The sequence below is a fragment of the Macaca nemestrina genome, chromosome 7, assembly GCF_043159975.1.
Source record: "Macaca nemestrina isolate mMacNem1 chromosome 7, mMacNem.hap1, whole genome shotgun sequence".
Taxonomy (NCBI): domain Eukaryota; kingdom Metazoa; phylum Chordata; class Mammalia; order Primates; family Cercopithecidae; genus Macaca; species Macaca nemestrina.
In genome coordinates, this window is record NC_092131.1 from 175,080,976 (window position 1) to 175,093,067 (window position 12,092).

The following is a 12,092-nucleotide window of genomic DNA, read 5'->3' on the forward strand; positions in this document are numbered from 1 at the left end:
AAAGATGATGATAGCAGTGACATAGTTATTATTTATTTATTTATTTTTTTGGTTTTATTCCCTCCCAACCTCCCCTACAAAAAGAGCAAACTGAGAAAACCAAAGACCCAGAGACATTATCTATAACAAAACCATGAACCATTGCATATAAGTGGACAAAACAAAGCTCTGACAAGTACAAGACTGGTTAGTAAGGAAGCAGATGGAAGGTAACTGACTGGGTTTCTTACAGCCCTGTGAACAGGAAAAACCTCAATACTGCCAACCCACTGAAAAGCACAGGCCATCTGAAAACAGGGCTAAAAGTTTAAAAAAGTTCTACAGGATCTAATTTGCAGATGATTACAAAGGGATCATGATGCAGTAAACTCTGGGCCCTTAAAATTCCCGAATACCAAATCCTCCCACCAAAACAAACCATGTACCAAGGAAAAACTTGTGGGAATAACTTCCAAATGGACCAGATCAAAGATAATAAAGACCAAAAAAAGTTCAAATAGTGTGTGTGGGGTAGAGGAGTAAAGGCGGCAGTTTCAGAAAGCACAAGGGCATATTTTTGACCATTTTACAAAAACACAGACTTCTCCCTGTCCCTAAAAAGCAAGAAAAGTTATCCTGGCCTATCTCTCCCTCGTGCAAGTATGAGACACTCATTTCCCTCACAAAAAAAGAAAAATAAATACATAACCAACAGAACAGAGTGCAACAGTATAATTATTAGAGAAAGAGTATGTGCATATACATGAGAATGGTGTCCCTACAGAAAATGAAAGTAAACCAAAAAATATGGAAATAAAACATGAAAACTGTAAACAGATTTCAAACTGAGCTAAAAAGAATTTTTAAAATAACAGATCCTTAGAAATGGGAAATTTCAGAATGAGGGTAACTGAAGAAAAGAAAGCCATGACACAACTAAGGAGTAATTAGAAATGCAAGGAAAAAAATCACATCAAACACACAAAAAAAACTAAAACTAAATTAGAAGAAACATAAAGGTGAATAAAACAGAATAATAATACTAGAAACTGAAGGCAGAGGAAAAATCTTAAAATCAAAAACAAGTAAAGCCATGCCTGAGACTCTCCTAGATGGTCCAGAGACACAGTGATGCTGTGCACTGGCAGGAGGAATTCTGCTGTAACTGGTCCTGGGAATGTTCACCTTTCCTGTAAGTGTTCCACAGCCCAGGGACACAATGTGGTCAGGAGCACTGCCAGGAACACCAGCAAGGGGGAGCCTGCCACAATAGGCACAAGGCTCACGAAGCACTCTCTGGCCTACGAAAATCTAGTGGGGTGCTCTTCCCTCACCCAAACACACTCTGTGCAGCTCAGCCTGGAGAAGCCCCCTCAAGCAGCACTACTGGAACCCGTGCGAGCCCCAGTGGACTGAGATAAAAGCAACAAACCAAAATAGCACCACAAAGCCTCTGAAAAATGGTCACTGGAACCACAGCCCACAAATATATGCTAGTACCCACATGCTAAACCTAAACAGGTTACTACTGAAGTTAAAATTTTTTAAAAGTACAGGGTCTCCTGATATAATAACTAAAATGTCCGAGACACAATCCAAAACTTATCTGTCATACCAAGAACCAGGAAAATCACATGAAGGAAAGAAAATCAACGCCAACACTGGGATGAGTAAGATGTTGAAATTATCTGACAAGGATCTTAATGCTGCCATCACAGAAATGATTTGACAAGCAATTACAAGTTCTACTGTTTCAAAAATGAAACAATAGAAAATCTCAGCAAAGAACAGAAGTTACAAGGAAAAAAAAGCAATGGAAATTATAGACCTAAAAAATACAATAGGAGAAAAATAATCATTAGATGGGCTCAACAGTAGAGTGAAGATGACAAAGGACAGAAATCTGAACAAAAGAGAGAAAATAGACTGAAAAATGAACCATACCTCAGGTACATGCGGAACAATAACAAATGACTCAACATTTGTATCATTAGAGGCCTAGAATGGAGACAAGAGTGACGCTGAAAGAACACCTGAAGAAATAATGGTTGAAAATTTTCCATGTTTGGCGAAAGACACAAACTTACAGCTTCAAGAAGCTGAGCGAACCCCAAACAACATAAATAAAACTATTCTTCAGGAATAAAGGGAAAATAAAGTCATCTTCAGAAAGAGAAAAAAAGAATTTCTCACTAGCAGAACTGCTTTTGAAGACTGGCTAATGGAAGTAATAAAAGATGGAATCTTGGAAAAATAATGGAAATAACAGAAACATGGGTACATACAACAGAGCATCACTCCCTTCATAAGTTCTATAAGTCATATTGGATAACTGATACAAAAACTGTTAACAGGATTAATCCTCAAAACAATACTATTTAAAAGTGGGGAAAGAGACGTAACTGAAATTAAGGTTTCCACATCTCATTCCAAGTGATGATATTGATGGCAGTGAATGGTGATAAGTCACATTATCTATAATGTGATGCCCACAATGACCATGAAAACAACTATAAAAAACACATAAAAGGCCAGGCACGGTGGCTCATGCCTGTAATTCCAGCACTTTGGGAGGCTGAGGCAGACAGATCACAAGTTCAAGAGTTCGAGACCAGCCTGGCCAATATGGTGAACCCTCATCTCTAATAAAAATACAAAAATTAGCCAGGTATGGTGGCATGTGCCTGTAGTCCCAGCTACCCAGGAGGCTGAGGCAGGAAGATTGCTTGAACCTGGGAGGCCGATGTTGTAGTGAGCCAAGATTGTGCGACTGCACTCCACTGCACTGCAGCCTGGGCAACAGAGCGAGACTCCGTCTCAAAACAAAACAAAACAAAAAACAAACGAACAAACAAAACAAACCCAAACACCAAATAAATCAAGGGAAAATCTTAAAAAATATTCAAGTAATCGTGGAACACAATAAATAAATAAATAACCATAAACAGAAGACAGAAACAGAAAACAATAAAATGGCAGACTTCGCCCTAACATATCAATAATTACCTTAAATAGAAATGGTCTAAATAAACAAATTAAAAGGTAGAGACTAACAGTTTTTATTAAAATGACAACTATATGCTGTTTACAAGAGATTCATTTCAAATTCAGCAACACAGGATGAAAGTAAAATGATAGTAAAAGACAGATCATGCAAACATTTAAACAGAAATGGTTACATTCCTATCAGATTCAGAGCAAAGAAAACTGCAAAACAGAAAAATCTTATATGATAAAGGATCAATCACCAAGACATAGTAATTCTAAGTGGGTATGAACCAAATGACAGAGCCTCAAAATAAATGAAACAAAACCCTATGACAGAGATAAAGAGATAAATCTCAGAAGCAGACCTATATACATATTCTCAACTGATTTTTAACATATGTGAAAAAAACAATTCAATGAAGGAAGAACATACCTAGAAAATACACAAAAAAACCCCAAATGGACTCTTGGTATTTAATCCCAGAGAAACACAAACTTTTTGTTTATAACTAACATCACAGTTAATGGTAAATATTATAGTCTCTCTCAATAAAATGAGGAATAAAGTAAGAATACCTTCTACCGAAGGTTCTAGCCAGTGCAACAGAGGAACAGTAATAAATCACATAAAGATTGGAAAGAAAGAAACCTGTCTTGATTTGTAGATGACATAGCTGGTTACCAGAAAACCCTATGAAATCTACTAAATAACTACTAGAATACATCAATTTAGAAAGGTTATAGGATACAAGGTCAATATATAAAAATCAATTTTATTTCAATATAGTAGTAAAAAACAAGTGAAAAGCAGTATTTAAAAATACCACTAATAGCATTAGAAACATATTTTAAATGTATTCCTAACCAAAGAGTAAATGATTTCAACATTAAAAACTTTATAAAACTGCTGAGATAAACTAACAAACATTTAAATAAATGGAGAGAGGTACGGTGTTCAAGGATTGGAAGAATATATTGTTAAAATGTGAATTCTCTCCAAAATGACCTACCCCGATCAAAGCAACCCAAATCAAAATCTCTGCAGGCTTTGCCCTTTTTTTCATTTGTAAAAATTAACTGATTCTAACATTTATATGCAAATAAAAGAGTCAAAGCAACCTAATGAAAAAGTTGTGGGACTCACAGCATCTGATTTGAAGCTGCAGTAACTATAACAGTGTCGTTTTGGCAAAAGGACCAAACAAATTAATAGAACAGAATGGAGATTCCAGAAACAAGGCTCACACACAGATTGATTTTCAACAAAGGTGCAAAAGCAATTCAATGGGGAAAGAGAAGTCTCTTTAACACATGGTACTGGAACAAATAAATAAAACTATTTAGAAAATGAATGACGTCCACTATCTAACAGCATCACAAAAATTTACTGGTGGTGGATCACAGATTTACACATAAAATTTAAACCTATATTATAGTATTAGAAGAAAAAATAAGATATTTGTGCCTTTGGGCTAGGCAAAGATATAAAAGGACAAAAAAAATAAAAGAAAAAATCAATTAGACTTCAAAAATTAATAATTTCTGCTCACCAGAATACACTTAAGAAAATGAAGCCACAGACTTGGAGAAAATAATCATAAACTACATATCAGAAATGGGCCTTTTATATAGAATATACGGTATTCCCCACTTACCCATGGGGAATGCTTTCCAAGACCTCCAGTAGATGTCTGAAATTGCAAAAACCCTGTATATACCATTCATGATTTATTTTTCCTTCTTCACAATTTCATAAATACTCATTTTTACCACAGATTTTAGCAACCTCAACATATGATTTTTAAATTCTTTCCTTAAAGGAAGCACTTTCCCCAGCTTCTCTTTGGCATATTCGAATTTCCAACATCACTGCTCTTGTGCTTCAGGGCCATTATTAAGTAAAATGAGGGTTACTTGAACACAAGCATGCGATACTGCAACAGTCGATCTGACCAATAGACTCAAAGTGGTGGGTAGTCTAGACAACATGGATATACTGGAAAAAGGATAATTCATGCCCTGGGTGGAAAGGTGGGAGATTTCACCATGTTACTCAGAATAGCAGGTATTTTAAAACTTAAGAGTTGTTGGCTGGGCGCAGTGGCTCACACCTGTAATCCCAGCACTTTGGAAGGCTGAGGTGGAAGGATTGCTAGAGTCCAGGGGTTTGAAACCAGCCTGGGCAACACAGTGAGACCCTGTTTCTACAAAAACAAACAAAACAAAACAAAAAAACTAAAAATTAGCTGCACAACTGTGGTACCAGCTACTCAGAAGACTGAGGTAAGAAGACTGCATGAGCCCACGAGTTTCAGTTTATAATAACCTGTAGTCATGCTACTGCACTCCAGCCTGGATGATAGAGACTTTGTCTCTTAAAAAAAAAAAAACCAACCAACCAACCAACCAACCCTCCCTCCCCAACCCACACCCACCAACACACACACACATCAAAAACTCTTGAGTTATTCATGGCATTTTCTACTTAATATTTTTGGACCACTGCTGTATCAAAGATAACTGAAACCAAAAAAAAAGCAAACTAAAGATAAGGCATAATGCTATATTTTAAGAAAATATCTAAGGTCAATAGAAATACAAAAATCCAATATTAAAAATGAGGAAAAGACACTTTTAGTTAAATATGTACCTACTATATGCTTTGGAAACTCCACTCCTACATGTTTGCCCAGGAGAAATAAAACATTTCCACAATAAGACTAGACAGCTTTATTCACAATAGTTCCAAACTGGAAACAATCCAACTGTCTACCAACAGGTAAAAAAACACATTTTGCATATTCATATAATGCAACAGTACTCCATAATTTTTTTAAAGGCACTATAAATCAATGCAATAACATGGATGAATCTAAAGAGTCTCGATGCAGTACAAGTATATAAGATTCCATTCATAAGAAATTCTAGAGCAGACAAAAGTAATGTACAGTGACAGCAATTAGGACAGTTATTGTCTGTTCTAATGGGGGACAGAGATTCACTGGAAGGGAAAACATGGGAACTCTGTGTTAATGGACATAGTCTATACCTTGACTGAAATACGGTTACATAAACGTAATTTTTAAAAACGAACCCAGTTAAGCCCTGGGTATTTCACTGTATTAAAATTTCACCCCACACAACATCGACACCACCATTATTACCACCACATTGATTAACATTTAGAGAGCAGTTAGGGAATCACATTATTTTGAAAATTAGTAAATAATGGGAAAGAATTAAGCATTATTGTATCTGATATGTACATATTTATATACATGTATACAGGTCCTATATGTGGATCTGTAATTTAGGGTAGTCATAGAGTTGATGAGAAAGAGTTTTTCTTAAGAAGTATTACAGGTAATAAAGGAAGGAGGAATAAAGAATTCAAATATCACAATTTTGCAACCCTTAATGAATTAGCAGATCTAGGCAATCAGAATCTATGATAAAAATTACTAGAAAAGACAGAAAGCAAGTGAGACTTTAAGTTATTCCTGTAAACCAACATCTATGAAGTATTTGGGAAGGAAATAAAGTCTGAATCTGTTTTTCGTTTTTTTTGAGACAGTGTCTCACTTTGTTGCCCAGGCTGGAGTGCAGTGGTGTGATCTAGGCTCACTGCAACCTCCGCCTCCTAGGTTCAAGAGACTCTCCTGCCTCAGCCTCCCGAGGAGCTGGGATTACAGGTGGCTGCCACCACACCCAGCTAATTTTTGTATATTTAGTAGAGACGGGGTTTCACCATGTTGGCCAGGCTAATCTCAAACCCCTGGCTTCGGGTGAACTGTCCGCCTCGGGCTGTTTTGCATGTATTTTTCAGTTGCTGAAAGAGCTCTCCCTGGTTTCATTTCTTGTTGACTGCTTAGAGACATCTTTCCAAATGTCCTTCCTTGTCACTTTTTCAAAGTTAGGGGCAGGGACTGCACGTTTTTTTGATTGGTAATTTTTGTTTCAAAGGCTTGATTCAGATTCAGAGTTGATTTTGCTAGGCACGGTGGCTCACGCCTGTAATCCCAGCACTGTAGGAGGCCAAGGCGGGCGGATCACCTGAGGTCAGGAGTTTGACACCAGCCTGGCCAACATGGCAAAACCGTATCTCTACTAAAAATACAAACATTAGCCAGGCGTAGTGGTGTGCATCTGTAACCCTAGCTACTCAGGAGACTGAGGCAGGAGAATCACCTGAACCCGGGAAGCGGAGGTTGCAATGAGCTGAGACCACGCCAAACTGTACTCCAGCCTGAATGACAGAGCAAGACTGTTTCAAAAAAAAAAAAAAAAATTAACAAAATCTTATTTCTAGTGGTTTACTATTAATTATGCTGGCAATTTTTAGCTGAAATATATTAAGCAGCCTCGCTGTTATTTTTATGAATTCTGCAACAATAATACCAACCAAAATATCTATACAGGCATACCCCAGAGATACTGCCAGTTCAGTTTTAGACTATGGCAAATAAAGTGATTATGGCAGTAAAGTGAGTCACACACATTTTTTTGTTTCCCAGTGCTTACAGAAGTTATGTTTACACTATACTGTAGTCAAGTGTGTAATAGCATTGCCTAAAAATAAGTACATTATCTTAATTTAAAATCATTGCTAAAAATGCTAATGAAGTGAGCACATTTTCTTGGAAAAATGGTGCTGGCAGACTTGCTTGATGCAGGGTTGCCACCAAAATCACAAAGTATCTGCAAAGTGCAATAAAGTGAGATATACCTGTATTGTCCTTTTTCTCCTGTTATTACAAGCACTATTTTAAGTCTTCAACTACCGAATACTTGTAGACTATTTAATGAATTAATATTTTCATCATATTTATATTGAGAAAATTAAGCTGAATTTAGTTAGAAAAGGTTTAGAATATCAACTCTGATGATGAGTTGGAAGCTACTTTATCTGTCATTTTTCACATAACACTAGCTTGCCCTTCAAATCATATATTTAAAAATGACCTTAAGATACACACCAAGTAGGGATTATGTTGTTATAAAAAGCTAGAAATAAAATTAAGACTTTAATTTCAAAGATAATTTCTCTATAAAGAATAGCACAAGATATGTTCAACTATTCTCAGAGATGCATCAAGATATGACTTCATAACTATTAGAAATTATATCTATGATCAATCATATTACAGAGATATTGCTGTTATACTCCTTGTGCCCTTTAATGAATCACCTTTGAAACTGAATAGGTAGCAGCATAGAGGTTGCTAAGAGTAAATACATTTACCACTGCTGCCAGAAATGACCAAAGGTGCACCAAAAAGAAGAAATACAAAAAGCCGGGCGCGGTGGCTCACGCCTGTAATCCCAGCACTTTGGGAGGCCGAGGCGGGCGGATCACAAGGTCAGGAGATCGAGACCACGGTGAAACCCCGTCTCTACTAAAAATACAAAAAATTAGCCGGGCGCGGTTGTGGGCGCCTGTAGTCCCAGCTACTCGGGAGGCTGAGGCAGGAGAATGGCGTGAACCCGGGAGGCGGAGCTTGCAGTGAGCCGAGATCGCGCCACTGCACTCCAGCCTGGGCGACAGAGCGAGACTCCGTCTCAAAAAAAAAAAAAAAAAAAAAAAAAAGAAGAAGAAATACTGGTGAATTCCCACAAACTACAATGAAGAACCTTATAAAATAACAGAACAAATGAATATAACGTAACATACAGCCATCTCTTGGTATACGTGACAGGGATTGGTTCCCGGACTGCTTGTGTATACCAAAATCCATGCACACTCAAGTTCCGCAGTTGGCCCTGCGGACCTGGTGTGTATGAAAGTCAGCCCTCTGTATATGCAGCTTCTGAGTCCCACCAATATTGCCCTTAGTTGAGAAAAAAAATCTGCATGTTAGAGGACCCATGAAGTTCACAGCTGCATTGTTCAAGGGTCAACTGTAATATAAAAATAACATTTACTGCTAGAGTTGATACTCATTCTAGTGTTTCTATACTTGAGTCTTAGAGCAATAGCCTTGGGAGACAACTTCCAGGAAGGTACCTGTTTGCATACCTTCTCACTGCAATCCATCAGTGGCTGCCAAAAGGGTATTTTTGTCTCTTGAACCAGTCTCAGTACGGGATGGGGAAGCCTATGTCTTTCAGAATTGGATGGCATAGTACACAGAAGTAGACAGTACAGTAGCAAGGGCATTTGCTTAAAAGCAGATAGAATTGGGAGCCTCTACATCTTTCTGTGAGAATTCAGGGCTCAGTTTCTTAAGGTGTAAAATGGAAATACTACTATGTATCTGGACATATTATCTTAAGAATTAAATAAAACACTGTACCATTTCACTCAAAAGGTGCTTGATCCTGGGTAGCCATGTAGTTCACAAATGCAGAGTTCAACAGAAAGGAAAAATATGCAGAAGTGGTAGCCTTATTTGAATTATCTTCTAACCAGCAGTAAGCATACTCTTAGCCAGTGAGAAATACTAGATAATCCATACCCCAAATGCAGGAGAACACATGAGACTTACATATAACAACACTTCATTCATGAAAGCAATCACAAGATTAGCTCTGAAAAACGGTGATTATATTACAAACACAAATCTAAGTATATAGATAACAATTTGTGAGTTTGCTTATTTGGGAATTAGTGCCTAGAGATAAAGGTCAGAAGCAAAATCACACACCCCTTTGGTGAATCAAATCTTCCTTTGAAGAATTAAGTACCTCACCTAATCAGAACAGAGTCCCTGGTATAGCCACCGTCATATTCTGTAGTTTCTTCTAATGCTTGGAAATCTAGATTCTGCAAATTTAAGAAAATATGTCTTAGTATCTGCTATACTACTGTATCATTACAAACAATAAATTGATACATGACTTTCTGCAGACACCTGCTTTCTTACCCGGCTTCCACATATAAGCAATTCAATTTCTTCTGGTCTGAATAAGTACTTTAAGGGAGATTCATTGGTCACCATATGAAAACCTCTCCGAAAAGCCTTGAACTGTTTTTCTACTGATTTATTGAGAATGTAGTCAGAATAAAGATTGACAAATTCCTGTAGAAAACATTAATCACAAGAACTTCTTATAATATGCTATGCAAACAAAACACAAGTTATTGGGCTGCATAGCTTTTTAATTTTTCCAAGAAAAAAACATTCAAGAATATTCTTAAAAATTCAATTTTACACCTACAAAGAAAACTACTTCTTACAATTTCACAATTCTCTGTTATGGCCAATATTAAACTATGAAAAGGCCATATACATACAACTGTCATACATATAAATGTCAATTTTGACAATGTATTAAACAGAACTGAATATAAATGCTGGAGACACAGAAAATTCTTTAGGTTCGCTCAACTAGGTATGCAGACAGACACATTTAAATCATGTACCCATCTATTTATAAATGCCACCGTTTTAAGAGAGTATAATGTATTTGATTTAATCAAACCAGGAAGTCCCATGTTTTCTACCATAGAATATTTGGTAAGCTGCCTACGGTATCCAGTTCAGCAAAAATGTGGAACTACTGACTGGCACATAAACTACTGTATCAAATCATAAAAGGAAAATGTGCTTTGTACCCTTAGTGTGTATAATACTTAATAAAAAAATTATACCAATATAAATATGTTTCTCAAAGGTGTACTATATGTTCGTCATAATGTTTTCCTTGTCATGTTCTGGGTTATTCCCATTCCAGACGAACACATTTTAGTCAACAGAAGCCCAAATCTAATGTAAAGAATACTTTTCAGAAATGTATTTACATCACACACAGGATATACATGTGTAAATTAAATGTAATTTTTATTTGTTCTGTGATAAAGACCTTAATCATGAGGTTCCTGTTTACAGCTTAATACAGGAAACACCCTGCTTCTTGCTTTATCCTACAACCACACTTAGCTATTGACTGTCTCCTGTTTCATGTCCTCTTTCTCTAAAAGGGGCTTTAGTGCCCAACTGTGTGCTTTCATACCAGCTTATATTCAAGATTTAGAAAACTGGACTCTAGCATTTACATAAACTTGGTTACTTGATTTGTGTGTTTTTTTTTGTACAGACTGTATTAGATACTTCTTTAAAAATTATAAGCATACATGCTTTGAAATTGTTAGAGACAAAACATGACATAAAAACATTTATTACCTTCCTGTTTTCATTTGTAATTGGAATTTTATCACCATTTTCCTTTAGATCATACATCATTGGGTTACCAAAAAGATCTGTCTGTGATATCTGGAAAGTGATCATCATGTCGTCTTCCACATTCCCTTCATACTCCAATAAATCTTTTAAACTCTGATACAGAACCTAGCAACCAGAAATGGTAAATTGAGGCCACCATAGAACTACAAAATACAACAAATAATTTATATCACTCTTCTTAGAAGATAACAAAAATCTTATCAATAAAAATTGTAAAAAGTGTAGACAGTATCCTTCCAGTCCCCCAAATAGTTTCCAACCTATAAAAGAAAGACTGTCAGTCACTGTGATGTTCCATTCTCTGCTGAGAAACTCCACACCACCAATTTAGCAACAGATTTCACACTGTGCTCTATAAGAAATTCTGTGGTGTCTCAAGGTGAGGGTGGGGGTGGCAGCAGGCACACTCACTGTAGCTACCAAGACCCTTAGCCAGGGCTGCTCTGATTTTACCTATCTCTTAAGATTTCACTAAAGCACAAACAAAATGTTTAGAAACACTTCTCTATGGAATCAATCTTTAAAAAGCTTTGTGCTGACAGCAATATATAAAAATGTCCCCCTTTGAGTTTTTAAGTGTTTGTCGTACTTCGGTCAGATTAAAACATTATCTTATTGATAAAAGTATCAACAAAGATTCTAAACAAAAACTTTAAAATTTTGATATAAATAAATTGTATTTTTGCATTTAAATAAAATCTAAGAGACTGAATTAAAAAATGACAACTTACTGGGTGAGAGTCTCCCAAGTCACGAAAAGTTCCTTTTTTCCCCATTAGCTTTCTGTAGACAACCATGGGAAAATGTACATCCAGTATACAGTTATTGTAAATAGCCAGACCCAGTACTATGCCAATCAGAGTAAACTGACCCTCAGTTTCAAAAGAAGACGGATTAAACCAAAACAATTTTGTAGATTCATCGTATGTGAACATACCTGTA

The 12,092-nt window shown here is 36.4% G+C and overlaps 2 protein-coding genes across 18 annotated transcripts in view; one reads left to right on the plus strand and one right to left on the minus strand.

Moving 5' to 3' along the window:
- The window catches only part of LOC139364070 (uncharacterized), a 145,163-nt gene that overhangs the window by 71,180 nt on the left and 61,891 nt on the right, over positions 1-12,092 (plus strand). The gene's annotated exons all lie outside the window — the stretch shown is intronic.
- The window catches only part of LOC105499079 (ubiquitin protein ligase E3A), a 99,549-nt gene that overhangs the window by 7,870 nt on the left and 79,587 nt on the right, over positions 1-12,092 (minus strand). For 7 of the 10 annotated variants that reach the window (XM_011771510.3, XM_011771511.3, XM_071099383.1 and 4 more), the window contains 4 exons: positions 11,882-12,087; positions 11,091-11,255; positions 9,831-9,986; positions 9,657-9,730 (listed from right to left, as the gene is read on the minus strand). In XM_011771510.3, the coding sequence (XP_011769812.2) occupies positions 9,657-9,730; positions 9,831-9,986; positions 11,091-11,255; positions 11,882-12,087 (601 nt within the window). The remainder of the gene's footprint in view (positions 1-9,656; positions 9,731-9,830; positions 9,987-11,090; positions 11,256-11,881; positions 12,088-12,092) is intronic. The other 3 variants (XM_024786837.2, XM_024786836.2, XM_071099384.1) reach the window with 1 other exon arrangement.